This window comes from Takifugu rubripes, chromosome 20, assembly GCF_901000725.2.
Source record: "Takifugu rubripes chromosome 20, fTakRub1.2, whole genome shotgun sequence".
In the NCBI taxonomy this organism is placed as follows: Eukaryota; Metazoa; Chordata; class Actinopteri; order Tetraodontiformes; family Tetraodontidae; genus Takifugu; species Takifugu rubripes.
The window spans coordinates 9,882,714-9,903,143 of NC_042304.1; the positions used below are offsets into that span (position 1 = coordinate 9,882,714).

Consider the following 20,430-nt stretch of genomic DNA (forward strand, 5'->3'; position numbering starts at 1 on the left):
CACACACACGCACACACTTCTCACCTAACACTCTAAATTACCTTCGATTCATGTGAGAAGCGGACTTTTTCTTTGTGTGTTCTTCTTGCATTGGAACTCATCATTAACCCCAGCCCCCCCACACGCACACACACAAACACACGCGCACACACACACAAATAAGACGGGCTGGTTGAATGAGGGGTTTATCAGCAGGAAGTCTCTGTTGTCTCACTCAGCGCGAGACTTTACCGCCACTTTAATAAAACGGGTCGCCACCTGGGGGCGGGTGTGGGTATTGCAGCCACAAACTTAATTAGAATAAATAAGCTGTTACTGTGCACACAATTGTTGGCATTGTATCACAATTGTTGGCAAGTATCTCTTTCTCACTGTAACTACCCCTTTAGCATTACAATGAATCCATTCAGTCTGTTTTCTATGGACAAACAAGTCGATCGACTGATTAGAATAATGCTCAACTAAGGACACGCCTCATAAGTTTATTTTAGGTCAGAGTTTTCATTTATCCTGCATGAGCTAAGGTGTGTCGATGAAGCCTCTCACTGTAAACACGATTTCACCCTTTCAATTGTGATTATTAAAAATTAAATGTATCCCTGTGTAAAATGCTAGTGAGTATCTCTGCTAACTGCAGAGTGTGTGTATGAGATTGTATAGACCCTCAGTCCCCTATTTCTTGTGCTTTGGCAGATGAAAATGATGAGCAGTTATTTGATTACTTCTCCGGGCTTATTTCTGACTTAAACTTTGACTTTAGAGGTTCTTCTCTTGTTTCCTTTATTGCATTTGTGTATAAATTGAAATGCATAAAGTAAATTTCAGGAAACAGAAGAATACATTTTCTTTGGTGTTCAGTTGTCCCATACATCCATACATCCAAGCCCACTGCACGGAAAGCAGCAGCTGTAACAAGCTAAAATAAACACATTATTTTGAGTAAAATGAAGGCATGTGTGAAAGGAAGGAACCATCCCAGTGTCGGGAAAAGTCCTGATTGCAGGAAAACGGCTGGCTGTTTTGTGTGTGGGTGTGTGTGTGTGTGCGGGGGGGCAGGATACTCTGTCAAAATAAAAACTGGTAAGATGAGGTTTTCCTTCAGTTGTTGTTCAGTAGTGTCAACTGTCCGAGTGGTTTCATGTGTTTGTGTCTCAACTCTGTGCTCATTCATTTTGTATTTACAGAGAACAGCACCAGAATACAGCGGCTCCCTGGTTTCATGTTAGTATAATGGTTTCCTTTTACACATTTGGAAGCACAACGATTGTTACGATATTTGCTGCTTCTCTTGTGAATGTTTGTGCGTGATTCCTGGGCCAAAATGCAGCACGATGATGGGGAGACGAGCACCACCCAGCGGCCTTTTCTGGTAAAGCACCAACGAGAACCATTGACTGAATGGTTCAGTTTAAATATTACGCCTGTCTCCAATCAACTGTCCATTAGAAGAGTCGAAAGGTTTAGGTTTAATGTCATGCGCGACTGTGTCTGCAAGGGTTGAATGGCTGAACAGGCAGGAAAAGCAGTTCTCCATGCAGGGATTACATGAAGGCTCTGAGAGGAGTTAAACAAGATTGTAACCATGATTGTGAATAATTGTTTTAGTTTGTTTGGTTCGTGCAAACTGGCACCGCTGCATAAACCAGGCTGGAAAATATTAATTTGTTCAAAGCTGCCATCTCATTTGGCCTTTTTCTTCACTTACTGTGCATAATTTGGCACTATTTACTTCAGAAATAGTCTTGTGAAGCCTAGGTAATTAAAAATCGAACATTTAACAACAGAAATCAAAGGCCCGCATGTCTCAGAGCTACAAATAAAACCATAAACTCTCAATCACTACACAAAAATGTGTATTTGGAATGCTAAATGGACTTTTAAAAAGGGTGATATAAAATGTGTTTTTGCTTTTTAATGGAGCCAGGATTATGAAGTTCCTGGTATTTATGGGTTGGATCTCGTGTCCTGGGTTGCGCCTCAACGCAACTCCAAACCAGTTAGTTGTATCAAACCAAAGTTATTCGATGTCGTTCGTCAGACAATGAACCATCACGCACGAATGAATGCACCCCCTTCTCTGAAATGCACGAATGTCTTCCATGTGCTTGTGCCAACAACCATCAACTGTGGCCTTAAACCCAGGATCGAACCCCGGTGAAACCTGTAATTAACAGCCATTGTTGCAGTTGGTTTCCCCGCGCGGGCTGCATCATCCGATTTCAAATGTGTCTTTTAATCGGCTTCCTAAAATAAAAGCTCTCGATCTGCTGGTGCAAGATTAAACACAACACCTGCGGATTGGCACAGATACAAGGTTGACTCCCTGCGCTAATGGGCCGAGTTGGTACTGCTCAACCAGTCTGGTGTCATTCCTGTACCGGGCCCAGGTGACAGCCGCCCGGGGCCAAACGGCCCGCTCCCATCTTATGGCTCACATTGACAATGTTTGCTTTTGGCTGCAATTCAGACTTCAAAGTACGGTGAACACTCCCCAGAAGGTCTCCATTTTATCCGCCTCGTCCTCAGCCCTGACGCGCAGGGAGGCGAATGCCTCGACCTTTAAATGCGGTTAAATTCCACCGGTTGGTTCAGCGCATTGGCCAGACGGGTGTCGAGGGGGGGTGGAAGGTGTGTCACCGCTAACACAACAGTGTCAGTGCGGGTTTTAAGGCGGGGTTCCTGAAACAATTAATTGTGTCACGAGCGCGTTATTAAAGAAACTGAGATCAGCGTTTTTACGCATCAAATAGACCCGGGGGGGTCGTTCGGTTCGTAATCAGATGATTTAGTTTTCCCACTTCTACTGGTTTTTCTTGATGCTCTCCGGGTAGGAAAAAGGGGGCGGGAAAGACAGGCGGGTATTTTTACATTTTTTTCTTTCTTATTTAAAAGTGGCCGGAGCTTTTATCGACAGTAACAATGCAAAGAGGAACATAAATCCTGACGTGTGTAGATCACCCGCCTCCGCCCTCTCTCGCTCTCTCATAAGTGGGTGTGCCTTCGTGTCTCAACACGGCGTGTTTCAGGTGATAGACACCTTTACCTGCCAGGTAGACGCGGAACAACAGTCGTCACGGTCATTTTTCACACGGTGCCGTGAACGCAGCAGCCACGGGCCGGCGGATCACACAGGTGAGTCCATTTACCTGCAGGTACGCGCCCTCCCTCACTGCGACTTTGTTGTCGTTTAAGTGTTCTCAGTTGTGTTCCAGAGCAAACACCTGCCGCGGCAGACCCACAGAGCCGTGCGTAACGCAGCGCGCATTTCTGAGCAACTCGGGACGCAGTTCGTCCGCCTCAAACCGCCGTGCGTTGTGTATCGGGACCATTCTGCCCAGGGGGCCTTTTAGGCTCTGTAGGTTTACTAAAACGTCCCAACAATCAAAAGCTCTGAACCGGGGCGACAGGCGCTCGGGAGAAGCAGCTGTTTGGCACAGCGGCCCGGTCAGAGGGACAAACGATCCTCAATAAGACGCTCGGACCAGGAAAGTGCGAGGCACGAGTGCGCCGCAGTGTCTTTGTTTGCGTTGTCGCTGATCTGCGTTTTTAGGCAGAGTCCAAATCGCCGTCAGATGTCCCAGGACAACCCGGAATAAATATTTGCACGGGTTTGCGGCAGGATCGTCTCTTGTTTTTGTAATGCACCAACACTGAGCCCTGTACGCCCACGCGCACTTGGTTGCCATATTCACGTGTCCTTTCTCTCCACAGGCGCCTTTTCCTCGCACCTTTCAGTCCCACGCTCAGCTGGAAACTTTGCCTGGAAGTTTACTCGATCGCAAAGTTTCAGTCATTGTTTCTGGTCGTGCGTGTGATGCATGGCCACGCTCAGAGGCAGGGGACCGTGCGTGAAGGCCCAATTCAAGACCTGCTGCAGTTTTCAGGGTGAATGTGCTTCATTGGGTTTCATTGGTGAAATACTGAAAAGGTCAGACGACGCATCAGAACACGAAGCCTTCCTGGTTTGTGGGGGAACAGCGCGGCTTCCAGGTTGTGACATATCCCACTGAGGGTATGGCAGCGGTGTTACCACATGCAGACGGAGCATCAGTATGTTTGGTATGTCGGTGAACCAGCTCTACTTTGCCGTTAGCACATTATGGGTGTAACTCTGTACTGCTGAGTAGGGCTTGATTTATTAAATATGCCGAGCATTGAACGCATCGTGACATTAACTAGGCGATGACCGAGGCGAACCGAGTGTGATCATGTCTTAAAAATAATGGTCAGTATTTGATTCATTTGCACATGTGAATAAACCAGTCAGGCTTACTCCGCTAGTTTTGTGGTAATTGCCACAATTAGAATAATTATTTGTAGGTGCAAGACAAAAAAACCCCCTGGAAATGTGTGTTTTTGTATAACAGGTCAACCTGCTAAATTTAGCATGTAAATGCCTTCTGCTGCTGTGGGTAGTTTTTTTCTAAATTGGAAGCAAAAACCTGTAGTACAGGTAAACCGTTTGTGGTCAGGTGACAGTAATTATGTACTAGCAATTAAATGATAAAGAAATAACTAAGATGGGTTTTTCCTGTGAAAGAACTGAAGTCGGAACCCCTTTAAAACATCAGAATTTGTATTAATTATTGTACTCTGACATGTTGAATGTAAAAGCAATTTAATTTATTGTACAGCTGTTACAGCAATGCCAACAATTGTGTCGATTCATAAGACTGCACACAGGTTTTGAATTAAATAAAACATTTGATGTTCAAAGTAACCAGCACTTGATTCCAGCATGCCTAATGGGCAACGTCCCACGTCAGTCTTTTTACACTACCTTCAACTGTCCACCAGGCGGAGCTCTGCAGTAATAAATTATCACCTCAGTGGATGCTACAGCCACTACCCCTGCCACTTTGAAATCCCTGAAACAAATAAAAATAATAGGACAAAGATATGGCACAAATCACGTTCTGTCACCAGCAATTAACACAAAACACATCAATTTGACCTCAGTGATACAGACATGTTTATACAATACAGCCTGGACAGGGAGGGACAGCGATTGATCATTTTGGCAACATTGATCGGGGCAAGAATGGAAGAAGTCAAATGTTCCCTTAGCTTAATTATTTCTGGTGGGTTAAGTTAAACCTGAACTATCTTGATCAATTTGGATTTAATGTGAATACAATTAAATGGATCCAGAAACAGCAAAAACACCAGGTTTCTGACTTGATGTTGGCCTTCACTGGATCACTGGTAGGACTTGCAGGAACGTTGGGCTGTATGGACAAGACCAAATGAGGAAAATAAAAACCAAAATGCTCCCTTTCTATTAGAACATAGGATAAAATATCTGAAGTGAAAATCATATTTTACACAACTGTCGACAAAACTTTGCAACAAATGCATTAAAAAAAAAATAAAACAATTGCATTTAAATAAAGAGGACTGATCCCACCACATTTGTGCTGTATGCTCGAGCACAAACACGAACACGGACGAACAATGTACATGCATTTTACTCCGGTGCTTCTATGGATCGGTTATAGTTTGTAAATGGGGCTTGAAGAAAAGGGACAGATTGCAGGTAATTAGATAACAGCTTCCCGTTTGTGGCTTGAGCGCAGATCTGAAATGCATGTACAGAGCTGTGCACTCTCAGTAAACATGCACATAGAAATTTACCGATTACATCTTTTATTTTTAATTTAAGCGCGACGGGGTTCAAAAAGTGACCCCGAAAAGCAGAGAGAGACCCACAGCTGATCTAAAGTCAGAGTTCATGAAGCTCCGCCTCCTCGGTGGGCAAAACTACCAGCATCTCGATAAAGGCTTTTTTTTTTTTGACGGAATACAGCAACAGAAAGTGGCACGTTGATGTGGCTGCCGTGTGACACGGGCACCGAGCCGCAGCACAGCTGCACAGATGCACAGCTGCCACGCTGGTGCACAGGACACCTCAGAGGCCGTGTTGGAGCAGACAGGCACGTCTCATCAGGAGCAGATGCACCTTCTTAAACCGCCAACATCAGGAATCAGGCCGGAAGGCCGATGTTTCGTTGTTCCCTGCGTCTTTTCAATTCACAAATATGTTTTTTTTTTTCTTAAAAATAAAAATAAAAAAAGATCGGTGATGAGTGTGGGTCCAGCACAGCATCAGCAGCACCATTTCTCAGACAGTTTAAAAAAATTAAAAAAAAATCCCAGTGCCAATTTCAAGATGGTCCCAAGGCTTTTGGTCAATGGGCAGCCGATGGCTGAAGCCACAACGATAAATTAAAACAAAAGTAGGATGAGGGGGGCGACAGTCCGTCTGCAGGGGGGAGAGAGCCTGAGTCACCGCTTGTAATAGGCACCTGAAAGATGGAGGAGACAGAAATCCATCAGCAGCTCCACACTCGCTACAAAGTCCTGCTGCGCTTTTCAGACGGCGCCTTTTCTTCCTCGTGGTTCGCCGACACCTGCTAGACTGAGCGCAGCTTTAGGTAACAAAGAGGCATCAACTCCACGCTTAACTGAAGCTTTTACAGTCCCAAAAGAGTTCATGAAAACTGATTTTTATTCCTTACAAGGCCGATGTAAAGCAAAAAAAGAGAGACTAAACTGGCAGCGTAAAGTTGCTGAACAAACTCAAGTACTTTCACCCGCCACTAATCAGGTTTATAGCCTCATCTTGCACATTTTAGCTGCAGTCACAGCAGTTTTAAATTTGGCAGTGATGCAGAAGGGAGCATATATTATATACACTGCTCTGCTGCATCCTCATCAGTGCTCCACTCTATTAAGATCTGCAGCAAAAAAAAGGGTGGTGGTCTACATTTGTGTGTAAAAGGGTCATGAACAGCTGACGTTCACTGACCTACAGGACCAAAATGGGGACGTGACGTCAAACCGCGCCACAAAAGTGCTGATGCTTCAGGATTTAAAGCCAACCAAATGTACTTGAATGAATGCCACTTGCCTTCGGCGTGTTTAAATACATTAAATTAAGTCAGTTTATAGCAAGGTTACATTTTTGGTCTTATTTTTGGTCATTTTATCCTTGAAAGATCCCCCTGAAATCATCTAAAATGTTGACTTAAGAAATGTGCAGACAGATGGAAAACTCTTAACCCGAATGTTTTTGGGCTCAACTTATGGTGCTAATGAAAAAAAGCTAGCAGGAAATTCCTCCCCTTCTAAACCAACCAGAACTATGTTTGGGTTTTGGACAAAAAAAAAGTGTTGGACCCTAAAAGCAAAAACTTTGCTTTAGGACAAAGTCACAAGCTTTTTATACTCTTCAGTTTATTCTTAATGAATATATCAAGACTGATGCATTGTGGGAAATGTGAGAGCTAAGATAAAGACAGTCATTCTAGCTCACCTTTGTTAGCAGCCTCAGGTCTGGTGGGGGCTCGAGGGGGGTGATCTAAATGTCCATAAGGGTTCACATTCTCATAGTCGTGCACCCGGGGCTGAGCAGGCCTGACAGAGGAGGACAGGAAAGAGAGTAATAGCTGCGGTTCCTGCTTCCTGTCAGTGGATATATTTGTTCCACGCATGCAGATTTGGCTACCTGGCAGGCTTATTGTGGTTCTTCTGGTGTTCAAACTCATCTCGAGTTCTGGGCCGGACCACGTCCTCCGAATGGGGCTGAAAACCAACAGAAATTCATTGTTCCCAAAATTATGGTTCCATTCCCACAGTGGAAAAACACTTTTATGTGAGGTCAAAGATGGCACAAACATTTCGCCCTGAAGCACACATTAAATAACCTCCGCTTGTGGAAAATTACCCTGTAGTCTCCCTCGTGCCGCCTCCTCTCCATCGCTATCTTCTCCATGGCGGCCCTCTCTCTGTCCCGCTCCCGCTCCTTCTCCCGTTCTCTGACCTTTTTGTACTCCTTTTTCTCCTGTTCCATCATCAGCCGGGCGATTTCCTGCCCGAGACACCAGAACATCCACCAACTTCTGTTTTACCGAGCAACACAATCAGTGCGTTTGTCTTTCATTCACGTGTCCTGGCAATCACAACCACACATGTTGAAAAAATTTTTAAAAAAAATGACATAACTAAAAGGTCAAAGTAGTTTTTTTGCACGCTGAGACAGGAACGGTCCAGTTTGGAGCCTGCTCAACACTGAGGGTAAACAACTGAAAAGTCATTTAAGTGGGCAGACGTCAGGAAATGAAAGGATATAAAAGGGGACCAGACGGAGCTAGTTATGCTCCCAGACTTGGTGTCCACTCACCTCATCCTGGGCCACTTGGGCTGCGCGCTCGTGCAACTTGCTGGCCTGGAATCACAAGAAAAGAAGCCGTCACAGTTCGCCCACTATGAAGAAATAAATGCACACTTTAAAAGTTGCTGCATGTTTAGTTCGGATGCTCTTTTATCTGAGTTGTGCCCGAGCGTGACTGTTCAACCGTGCTGACATGCTCGGGTGGTAAACAAACAACAGATGGTGCGTCTCCTCACTTTGATTTCCTCCTCCTGTATTTTTCTGGCCACCTCCAAGTCCTTGAGCTCCTGGTCGGTCAGATCGAGCTTTTTCATCCCCCTGGTGGTCTCATCCAGCCCAAACTCCGACTTTGACACCACCGCTCCACTTCCCCGGTGAACTATGCGACCTGCAGGCGTTTATGTGCAGGAAAAACACAGATTACATTTGCAACTGAGGAAACTTAACAAATCGGGTCAGAATTTAAAGCTATAATTTAGTTTGTTCTGATTTGAGCGGATGCCTGTTTAGTATGAAACTGATTCACACGATCAAGCAATGCTCTGACTGATAGAAGAGGGCACCTTAAAGGGCTGCAGAGGATCATTTTCAGTGCTGAAGCCCTCTATGAATGCCAAAATTTCTTTAAGACCCAAAAAGGAAACCAAAAACAGCCCGTTCAAGGAGTGAACTGCAGCAGTCGGAGCGATGAGCGGTGTCAGCAGACAAAGCAAGAGCGAGCGCCTCCCACAGCAGAAGCAGATTCGATTCCCACAATCAGCATCAGAAATCAGCGTTGGCAACAACAGGCTATTATTTGTCATTAGTGCTCTTTCAGATCAACCCGCCACCTGAGGTTTCCACAGCAACAAACACCTCCAGCACACCACACACAACCCTGCTGCGGAGCCCGGAGATGGGCTCTTGGTGGTACCTGCATCATTGTCGGGGTGTGTGTGACTGCGTTTCCTGCTGCTGCCCTCCCCCTGTCGGGTGTCCCGCACCTCTCTGGTGGCCTCTCTCTCTTCTTCAAACACCTCTTCAGGGCTGGGGTGGACTCTTTGCCGGCCCCGGGTGCTTCTCTCCCTCTCGCCATCGTCTCCTTCCTCTTCCCATGATGCCCTGGCCTCCCTCGATGAGCTACTGCTGTGCCTGTAGTCCTCAAGTTCTCTCTCCCTGCTCCTGGTTCTTGCTCGGTCCCTCTCTCTGTCTTTCTGTCTCTGTCTGTCCCCGCTGTGTCTTCTCTCTCGGGGTCTTTCCCCATCCCTTCCAGGCTCTCTTGCCTGCCTGTGATTCTGCTCCCTGTCCCGCCGCTGTTCTTTTGCCAGGTATCGCTCCCATTCCAGGTCTCGCCCCCTCTCTTGCTTATACTCCCTGTCCCAGCCCTTGTCTCTCTCTCGGGGGCTCTGCGGTGGAGGTGGTCTGACTGGCTTCTCTTTCCTCCTCACGACCTTCTCTGCATCCTCATCCCAGTGGCTTCTGGATCTGCCACTTTCTGCGGGCTCATAATTTTGGTACCTGTCCCCACGCTTGCCTCTAGAGGTTAGCAACTGCTCCGAGTATGGATCTCCATGACTGCTCCACCCTCCTTCGTCCAGCAGATGGTGCTCATGATTTCTGGAGCGACTGTGGGGGGGTGCAGGTTCTTGTCTGGGGTGCCTGCTCCGTTTGGGCTCTTTTGAGTGATTGTCCTGAGGGTAATCACAGAGCGAGCTGCTTGGAGCATCCTGTTGACCTGGGGAGGTCGACCTGTGACGGATGTGTTTGTCCAAGTCCAGGGGTCCTCTTGCAGCTGAAGAGGGAAGAGGTGAAGCAGCGACGGCAGCAGGTGGACAGATAGATGAAGAATAAGGTTTATAAGTGCATAAAAGGTGCAGGGTCAGATGGTTAGTAAACACGGAATAAAATCGTTTTTGTGAGGATGGACATGGTCAAAAGAGAAAACAAACACGCGCCACCAAGAGATTAGTGGAACCAAAAACACGAAAAAGGCCCTTTGCGGATCAGCATCTGGTAGCGCAGAGCTCCAACCTCTTCAACGATTGTACTTTTATTCAATACCAAACAATGAGCATCAACACCCCTGTGGAGTTTTGTCAGGCACACCCTCATTTACTCAAACAAGTGGAGAGAGAGAGAGGAGAGGGAGGGAAAGAGGGAGAGACAGAGAGAGGGGAGAGAGAAGGCAGAGAGAGAGGGAGAGAGGGTAGGAGGGAGGGAGGGAGGGATGAGTGATATGTGTATGTTTTTGCACACTAGGTGGTTTTATGAGGATGTCAATGAGCAGAGTTTAATAACTGCTCCATCAGTTAAGTGTCATGTGTGAAGTCACTCTTTCACTCTGGCAGCTACTTAAACAAATCATGCAGACGTCAGAACCCTGAACCACTGTAACAGCCACATGAGCAGCCCTCATTTACGGCTTCTAAAGCTACACTGTTAAACATTTGCTAATGCTGCATTAGCATTGTTCCTCTGTTCTCAAACGCGCCATCGTGGCAGCATTTGTTCCCGTGGACAACCATAGAACCAATTTTGTCCTCAACATCATCAACAAACCAAGAATTTCAGCAAGAATGTACATTTCAGTCCATTTGCACAATCTGACTGACAAAGTGTCAACTTGCATAAGTCAACAAGGTAAATCACAAGAGTACCGTGGGGGAACCTGCTTGCCTGAGATTGGCTGAAGCTCAGACTCAAGCTCAGCTCAAAGGAATTCACTGATCTAACCGGACTTTGTTGACATTCAAAGGCTGGGAACAGCAGATGAGCGGGAGCACAGGTGCTGCCCAGAGAGGGTAGATATTTAACTAAAGCCTGCATGCAGATGCTGCTGCATCAAACTGTAGAGTTGCAGGAGTGTAGAACTTCGACTGTGCTGTGGGGACCTGCACATATACCACATGAAAACAAACATTTGGAAGATAGGGTAGCACCATCCATGGGTGTAGAGGAAGGCACAGGGAGCAGGTGATCTATGCAGTAATGACAGCGAGACAGCTTCTCAGTCATGTTTTGGGTCAACGTTGCCATCCTGAGGGAAATGGGTCAAAGCTATAGAATCTGCGTCTGAGGAACGCACGTCGTTTCAAGAAGATCTGCAGCAAACAACCCATGATACATTAAATCTGTTGAACACACACACCCACACCCACACTATTCCCTCACCTCCATGATCCTCAAAGTACTCCTCTTCAAAGTTTGATTCCAGCTGCTTCTGTCTCTTCCGTTCCTCCTTCATCTCCTTCTCCTGCAGCTTACGAGCGATGGCCTACAAATCCACCAGAATCTCGTTGTTACACACAGACACAGAGCGGTCTCTGACAAACACAGGTTTATTTGAAAATAGCAGAAATATGTCATCTTTGCCATTAAAGAAAATAATTAGTTAGCCTAACAAAAAGAAAAAAATTGGGCCACTCATTTACGTGTGCGTGTGTTTGAGTTCCTGCTCCTTGTGATCTAGAGAGCTCAAATATGTCCACCAGGTTAAATATTTGTCAGACTCTTTGTGAAAGCCTTACAATCTTACACCTCTGCTGAACACACTGGCAAAGGCATAAATAAAGACAAATAAAGACACTGTGACCCTTTTGATCTCTTATTTACTGCATTACTATTTAAGTTAAATGATGCAATAACACAATAATACTGAAGGTCAAATCACGAATGACTAACCAGCATTGTGCTGGTTAGTCAGGTGTGTGTGTGTTTGCGTGCGTCTGTGTGTCTTACAGCATCTTTCTCTTCCTGCTGTCGCTGTTGCTCGGCCTGTCGGACCAGTTGCTCCTGTATTTCCTTTGCAATCTCATTATCTTGGCGCTCACTGATGGTCATATAGGACGGAGTGTTGGTGCATACATGGAGGACATAAGAAAGATTGATTAGAGTTGCATAATTGTCTAACAGCTGCAGGTTTGGTCACGTTTTACTGCCAATGTTTGGTTATAAAAATGATGACATCATGGATTTTTGACCTTTGAAACTTGAAAATGACCCCACAGGTATGTTAGAGCGCAACACATTAGCCAGCAAAACAGAGACTGAAGCTGAAAACATTCTGAAAAAATGTAGTTTTTAGGAAGGAGGAGGATCATTTGGCCCGTTGGGATGTTGATCCAACAGCTTGCTTTGGCTCGATCACATCTTTAAACAACACGATCTTGACGACAACACCATCTGCCTCGCAGGCTGCCGTGTGAAGATTACACGTCTTTAGAGCCTCCGCACTCCAACTGGCTTCTGCTGCACCTGTACTCCTCTTAAAGTTCCAGGTTAAATCTGGCGGGCGTGAACGCCACCAACGGTGCGGCCACACAGCATCGGTGTGTGTTTAGACCGATGCCAGAGTGGGCGAATGATGATGATGAGACAGTGTGGATGGAAGAGCGAGAGAGGGAGCATCTGGTCTCTCCCTGAGGGTGCTAACCTAACTCTGGAGCTATCTGAGCTGTGTAGGATTGGAATCACTGGGCTACGAGTCAGAAAATGCATTAAATTAACCAGAGCGGAGTCTTTTTTGGCAGGTGGGGTGCAGGGTTGGACTCAAACAAGTCACTCTATAGTATAGTAGTAAACAACCTTGAACATGCCAATATTTCCCATTCTTTACCCAATATGTGGGAGCCATCTCAGTCATTAATATTGTAAACAGTAGAGTTAATTATCAATGTTTGTGTGTGTCTGACACTTACAGGTCAGTGTGCTGTTTCTGGCTCTGCACTTTGGCCCAGTGATCCTCCTCCTCCTGCAGTTTCTTGGCCACCTGCAGGTCCTTCTGCACCAGTTTGCTCTTATTGACGTTGGACGCCAAGTGGCTCTCAACTGTGGACGCAAAAACATAGCAGCAGCTCATCAACACAACAAGAACACCGGGAGTTTAGAATATTTGAATGGATCCTGATACTTTCCTCCCCGAAAAGCAGGACTGTGGATTCAGAAAAGAAGATTAACGGTCGGGACACTGATGCTCCAGCCGCGAGTGATAAAAACAGGGCGCTCTTAGTCACTGAGAAATGACTGTTCGCAGCTGAGGTGCCGTTCCAAGGTTGCGAGATGGCACATCGCAGACCATAACAGATGATAAAGCTTGCGTGATGACGCACTCCTAGCACTTGGTGAACAAGGAGGACATCAGTCACTCCCTCAAGACCGCCTCACCTGGCCATCCATCTGGCCCGGCCTTTCGCATGAGCAGAACCGTATTACTTTTGGCAATTTACCCTGGGAAGCCTCAATATGGTTTTCTATTTCAGTCAGGAAACTGATTCAGTCACGCTGGCGATTTCATAAAAAGTCCAGGGATTTAGATTGATTTTTTCTTTAGTGGCGACAGTGATCAATTGTGGTGGTTTGTGATACAGGACAAAAAATATTTATTGGCAGGTGGTTATCCACAGACACATTTTCCTTCATAAAGAGCACAAATGACCGGACCTTTTCCTCAACTTCTTCAGCTCTGAGGAGATCATGAGTTAGAGAATGGGAGGGTAGGTTAAAGAACTTGTTTTACTATTCTAGGGTGGACCAGAGAAATCTTACCCGGGAAACATGCTGACACAGCCATGAAGCAATGTTTCCAATGCCACAACTGGATGTTTTACTGCTTTAAATGTCTGACTGAAATAAAGCTGTACCCTGCACTAGCTTAATGAGAGGGTGCCATAAAATAAATCTGGACCCGCCATCTATTGATGTGAAATGAGGAAAAAGGGGAAGAATCTTATGTGTTGCCCAGCACAGCCTTCTGTGACCTCAGAGGTCAAAGGCGAAACAAACATTTTACATCAAAAATGTATAATTTAAAGACAAACTGATCAATTGGCTTCAAAAGGATTAATGTCAGACACGGATAGGATGGGAAAACCTCCAAGTGTATTCAGGAATCTGTTGTCATTGATCCTTCAGATGTATCAGTTTAAAAAGTCAACCACAACAGTTCAGTCCACTAAACTGTATTGATAATGGAAACTGACCTTGTTACGCTACAACAGGAATGTTGCTGCACATTCCTGCCGCATCCATCAGTAGGATCTGTGAGGTGACGTAAGCTAGCAATCTAGCACCATTAATCACTGGAAAAATGAGTAATGTTTGAATATTGCTCCGAGCGCCACAATACTGCAGCGCTGCCAGCTGCACATAAAAGCAGATGACACATTTTTCCCCATTTCTGGTGCCGTTGAAATCCTGTTCGTTCCTCCGAAGGAGACCCTGGACCCCAAAAGCAGTCTGTCTTTACTCCCTTTCATAAAATGAATGAATTCCTCCTGACTTAACCATGTTAACGCCACTGAGGCGGTGGTGCTGTAGTTATAGCTTTAGCTAGAGCAGAGGTCCTACGCGCACGCTGGATCACAGCCAAGAAATCACTTTGTACAATGATACGCCGACCTACTCCACAGAGCCTCCAACATGCTTCCATTCACTCCTGAGAGTTCTGCACTTATTCACTTTGGTTGTGTTCTGAGCTCTTCTGGATGTTTGTGCCGATACCACACCGGACCTTTGAGAGGCCTTATCAGCCGACTGTCCAAATACATTCCAGCCACTCTAAATGGTGGTGCTGGGTATAAAACGGCTGTATCACCAAACAGGACACTCTTGTTTAATCTCATGAAGCTTAAAGTCTTCATGAAAGAACATTTAATTTCACTAAAACTTTTTTAGCAAATCTGCAGCAGCCGCAGTGTTTGCAGTGCGGTTGAACCACAGTTTATGGAGCCTTGGTCGGACCTCTGGCTGTGTCCTTTATCCCGGAGGAAACATTTTTCAGAGGTGAAAAGAAAGCGAGGATCCAAGCATTTCTTCCCGCGCTCTACTAGATAAACAAATTTCATTGTTCCCCATTTTGCAAACCCGGCATTAAAGAGACCTCCTGAAAGAACATAACTTGCTCAAGACGTGATGTAGACACAACAAAGATAACTAACTTGTCTGCACCTCATCTGCAGGAACAGCACAAATCATGAGGCAGAAGAGCGGAACGTGACCACGAGTTCAGAGAAGTGAGAGTTCTAACAGACTGCAAAAAACCCACATGTGGGCCAGCTGGATGACGAATATGTCACACTTACTCTCTTGTTCCTGAAGGGTGTAAGCCAGAGAGTGGTCCTCCAGCACAGCAAAGTCTCGACACACTGGGGGAAAAAAAGAGCAAAAACACACACAGATTAAACCTTAAAAAGAATGTTAAGTTCAGCCAAGCAAGAATCTAAATCTATGTCTTCATAGACCCATAAATGGAAACAGTAGCGGCTTTTGTGTTGTTTGTTTACAGTAAATGTGTTTCCGGTTACTTTCTGACCAAAAAGACAAGTGAAACCTGAAGATAAAGAACTGGAAAAATCAGAAAAGGCTTCATAAACATGATGGAAACTGTGCGTTGGCACTTCTCCTCCACCAGATTACTCAAAAGTTCTGACATGACTCCGTTTTGGATCATTTCAAAAGTTTCACATCAAATGCCGGTGGTTTCCTGAACAGGAAAGAACTAAATAAAAAATGCAGTTAGATCCTTTTCCCAGAATCTCAGCTCATCACAGCAAAGGATCATGGCAAGGTCATTTCATCATGTAGTCCGCATGGACTCTACTACGCAGCAGGACACTTCTCTTCAGATGAAAGATGTGTAAACAACACTAAATATAGAAGAATGCAATTACGCTGGGATTTCATCATGGAGGAATCATACTCGGCTCAGAGAGAATAAAACCAAAGAAAGATTCTGAAGGGATCAGAACGATCATGATGCGAACTGATTACAGACCTCGTCAGACTTTCAGCCTATCATCTGCCATTAAAAAGCATATTCAAGCAACTGACAGCTGCTTTTCTTACTGGCGTCATCAGACAGAGCTGTGAAAAAAACCAAAAATCTGACAGAGACCGGCTTGAATATGCCGGGGACAGTAAAGGAAGCAGCGCCACATGTTCCAGCAATCCTGGTTGTATTTGGGAGAAGGGCGGTTGGATTTCACCAGATTCTGTGTGGATGAGAACGAGATCTCTACAAAGCCGCCAACTGGCTCAGAGCGGGATGGGATCTGATTAACGCACACCCCGCTTTTTCTCCCCACCATATGTTTAATCTCCTTAACCAGAAAGATTAAGTCTGGGTGGTATACATAGCTCACATAACAGTGGATAGTTGTTAGAATGCGATCTGTGGAGGATGCCTATTAGTCTGGGCAGATATGATACTGGGCTGATCATATCGATGGAAAAGATCAAACTAGATGCACATGGTTCCCTTCAAGATAAGCCCTAAACCTTATTATGACAGACGGCTGTTTTACATCAAAATATCCAAAGCTATTGGAAATGAATTGTAAAATCTGTAAGACTGATGCATAGCACCTCTAAAATGGCCCTCGTGGCACAGCTGTAATTAAATCACCACAGACTATGATATCCAGAGAATCTTTTAAATATCATCTTCATATACCCCGACATATATCCATATGTTTGTGAAAGACAGAACAGGCGTCCTGTGCACAGATCAATAGTTTCACTCATCCTGACACGTGGGATGAAAGTGGAATTTTCCCAGCTCAGTCTTTCCATGCAGAGACCAGCCAAGTCTGCAGCCCTGCGCGTTCAGACTTCTCTGACCAGAATAACAAGCACACGTTTGTCCGAACCAACCATCCACCAGCACAGCATCTCATACACATTTTTTTTTTACTGATACAGCAAATCCCATTAATGGAAGTAACAGAAGCTCTTATGGAGACAAAAATCAAGAGGCCAGTTGGCACTAACCAAACTACGTTTGTCCCAAACGCGATTCCTGTTTTTTTCCTCTATAACATACATATGTAATATTTTAAAACGGACTTGTTTTTTTTGTTAAAGTCTTCTACTATATTCATAATCTACAGCCTCAGAAGTCAAACACTGAAAACGTGACGTCATGTGCTAACCACTCTTCTCCCTGTTGTTAATGTCTCTTTCTATCGCTGGATTTAAATCGGGACATTAAATCTGGCTCAGCCGCATCAGTGCAGGCGAAATCTAAGTCCAGACGCGCTAACATCCAACACTACAGGACAGTGTATGACAGAAAGAAGCACCTGTGTTAACATTAGCCCAGCTACTATCACCGAGACAGATCAATGCGAGGCTAGCTGCCTTCAAAACCAGCCTACAGATATCATGTAAACATTACCCTCTTTCACTCCAGGTAGGTTTTTCTTGTCGATGCTAACGTTACATTCAGCCATGTTGTCACCGATAATGAGTGCTGACGCCGAAATACACTTCCGCGTTACTTCCGAAGGCTCAACCGCGGGCTGATTGATCGCTTTGACTCATAAACCCGATTGATAGTTCAGGTGCAAACGCCCCTTTTGATTAGTTTCGGTTCGGCGGCCTCCCTCCCTCCCTCTCTCGGTGCGGCGCTGCTCTAATTGTCCAGCAGGTAACCTACTGGAGCTAGCTGCCTGTCAGGATCCCTCGCGCCCTCCCCTCCCCTCGCGCCCTCCCTCGTGCCCTCCCTCGCGCGTCTTTCCTACGGCACCAGACATAGAAATGCAGCCACTTCCGCTTTAACGTTTCAAAACAAAAGTTACTACTTCCAGTCGTTTACAACTACTACTACTACGACCACTACTAAAACATTGCTACTTTAATAATGTAGTTTATATAATTATATAATGATATTAATAGTAATTTGAGCTCAATAGTATTCCCGATAATAGTCTACAGGCGCCTTTGTTCTTGACTGTAACCCATAATATTGAAGACTAAGCTTTCTTACTTCCGGTCTGGTGGACTTGACTTGACGCACCACGTTGGCCGTTCAGCGACTGATGACATCCGCAGCAGCTGGTTCGAGAGGTGGAAGCCAAAGGTAACACTGCTGTCTAAACCAGAGAAGATTAAGGGGCAGGAAAATTTAGGAGGACGCGTTTTTTCTTTGAAGAAGTCAAGTAATAAGAAACCGTTCCAAGACCCCCCCACCCCCCCCCCCCCCCCGCGCACACGCACACACACACGTGTAATGAGAGCATGTGATTTTAATTGTATGGCCTCTTTGCTCCATCTAGTGGTCAGCATCTCCAATTGCAGTTGCCCAATCAAAAAAAAAATCTGTCGTTTTTTTTAAAATTACATAGTTATACTGCATTCACATGGATGTAAGTCTTTCCTTAAAATGGAAAAGTTAAGAGCATAAGTGACATTACAGTTATTACTATTTTACAAAATGTTTTATATATATATATGCATCATTCAGAAAAAAAAACCACTGGCCTTGGGGCAAAAAGCTGACATCAAACTGTTTATTATTGTCTTCCATCTCATGCAGGCTCACCGAAGTCTATCCCAGCCACTACCAGGGCCCACCTACCTTCCATACTCATCCACTATTCAGAGTAACCAGTTAACCTCAATAAGGATAAGTGGCAGTTAGCAGATGATAAATGAACGAATGAATGAATGGCTTAAGCTAATTTATATGTCTTTGTACTGGTGGAGGACATTTCAGCCTCAAACTCTGCTTGGCATCAGACCAAAGACTTTCACTCTGAGAGAGAAGCCACTATTGGAAATATGTAAAGCAATTTCCCAGTTATATTTAATCAAGAGTATTGAATCTATGAAGTGAAGAATTAATCCCTACAGTTGTTTCTAATGGCAAGCTTTTATTTATTGTGCTGTCACGTGTTCTGAAATTGAATGACTAAACTGATGGATTTTTTTGAAGGGCAGGAAGTAAGGTCCTTTTATGAGGCCAGCAATTACAATATTTAGGACGTGCAGAAAACTATTTATTTCCTTAAATTTGCAAATCTTAAATCTTCTCAGTCAGATGCACAGGAGTCGATTTTGCTTGATGCACAGACCAGACCGCCGTGACTTAAGAGGCGCTGGGTAGTTGGCTGCTGCTGGGCACCGTGATGGATGGTTCCTTCAGCCCCACGTCAGCCCCACGTCAGTCCCCGAGCCAAGACCGAAGAACCTATGACGCACTTAGAGACTGAATTAATTCACTCACCCTCTCCTTCCCCCTATCAAGCCACTCCCCTGTAACTATTTAAAGAAGCAATTAATGTAAAAGAAAAGTACTTGCAAGTGCCAAGAACATCTGATTCTGGACTCCCATAAACAGTAGATTGATTAATAGATTCCTCTCTCTGTTTGATTTGCCCGTCTCATTCTGATTTATGGTCAGTGACCTCACCTCGAACGTCAGATTGTGTATTTCACTCAGACGGTCCACGGGCCACGTAAAAAGGTGCCCTATTGATGAAAACCATAGTGCCTGGTTATTGATTTAGTATGTCAGGCATTGACATGGCCCCTCCTCCTGCACCCTGACAGGATAAATACCGGTACATTGAAGGGATGGACCGAAGGCAGTGGGCTGTCCGTGTTGCATTAGGGAGGGCTCGAAGTGCCGCATTAGTTTGGGACCTTCCAATAATGGAAAGGCTTGTAGCTTTCGACTACTGCTTGGGGCTTTTGAGTTTGCTACTACTCCAGGGAGTGCTTAATGTGGAGGGACGGAGCCTATTCTCCCCTGGTAAGTGCTGCAAAGAGGTAACTTTAGTTCTAGTCCCAGTGAGGATGCTGCTTGCAAGCGCTGTTAACCACTCCGGTTTTGTGACGCCTGAGGTTGCATTTTTCATGTTGTGCAGGCAACAACGTGTTTGATCCAAGAGAAGACACAGACCCAGAGGGCAAGATTCTGGCAATGCTACTGCAGAAGAGTTTAGATCCTGTTGAAACGAAGGACCCTTTAGGTGAAACAGAAAACACCCAGACTATATGTACATCATCCGAATGTTTTCTGGCTGTGATTTCAAACATTTTCTTGATTGCAGGTCTTGAGCTGGCCCACAAGCTGGTTGAGCTGGAGCAGGTACGCTTATATTTGCAGGTTTAAATCGCTTTCATGCATTTCTTATTTTAATATGTCCTGTGTAGACGGGAGCACCTGAATGTTCCAAATGTGTCTTAATCTGTCTGCTCTCATCTCGTGTTAGCTGGAAGCACTCAGGGAGGACCTGGCACTGGAGAGACAGATCACAGAAAATTTGGCCAAAGGCAAATCCATAAATCAAAAGAGGAGTGAACGTAAGTCAGTTCAAGTCTTTGGTTATCACAGTTATACTCACAGATTGTCCATCTTTTGAATTTCAACCTCTTTCACCTGCAGCTTGCTTCTGGAAGTACTGTGTCTAATGGGTGGGGAAGCATTCTGAACTCCAAGATAGCCTTAAACCCCCCAACGGCAGTAAAAGAATCTCACTGGATCGATTTCAGCAACG

The 20,430-nt window shown here is 45.2% G+C and overlaps 1 protein-coding gene across 3 annotated transcripts; it reads right to left on the reverse strand.

Annotated features, from left to right (window-relative positions):
• Positions 1–4,601: 4,601 nt before the first annotated feature.
• ccdc50a (coiled-coil domain containing 50a) lies at positions 4,602–17,622 on the reverse strand. 3 transcript variants are annotated; one of them, XM_029827715.1, is made up of 13 exons: positions 17,325–17,622; positions 15,232–15,294; positions 12,850–12,979; positions 11,891–11,981; positions 11,324–11,426; positions 9,169–9,944; positions 9,087–9,138; positions 8,410–8,561; positions 8,183–8,227; positions 7,727–7,870; positions 7,508–7,584; positions 7,316–7,416; positions 4,602–6,305 (listed from the first exon to the last, which is right to left on the reverse strand). In XM_029827715.1, the coding sequence occupies exons 1-13, from the start codon at positions 17,377–17,379 to the stop codon at positions 6,286–6,288; spliced, it is 1,809 nt and encodes a 602-aa protein (XP_029683575.1). In that variant the 5' UTR covers positions 17,380–17,622; the 3' UTR covers positions 4,602–6,285. The 3 variants fall into 3 exon arrangements, with proteins under 3 accessions (XP_029683575.1, XP_011613245.1, XP_011613247.1); XM_011614943.2 differs by having other exon boundaries at positions 9,087–9,944; XM_011614945.2 differs by lacking the exons at positions 9,087–9,138; positions 9,169–9,944 and having other exon boundaries at positions 17,325–17,613.
• Positions 17,623–20,430: the final 2,808 nt, after the last annotated feature.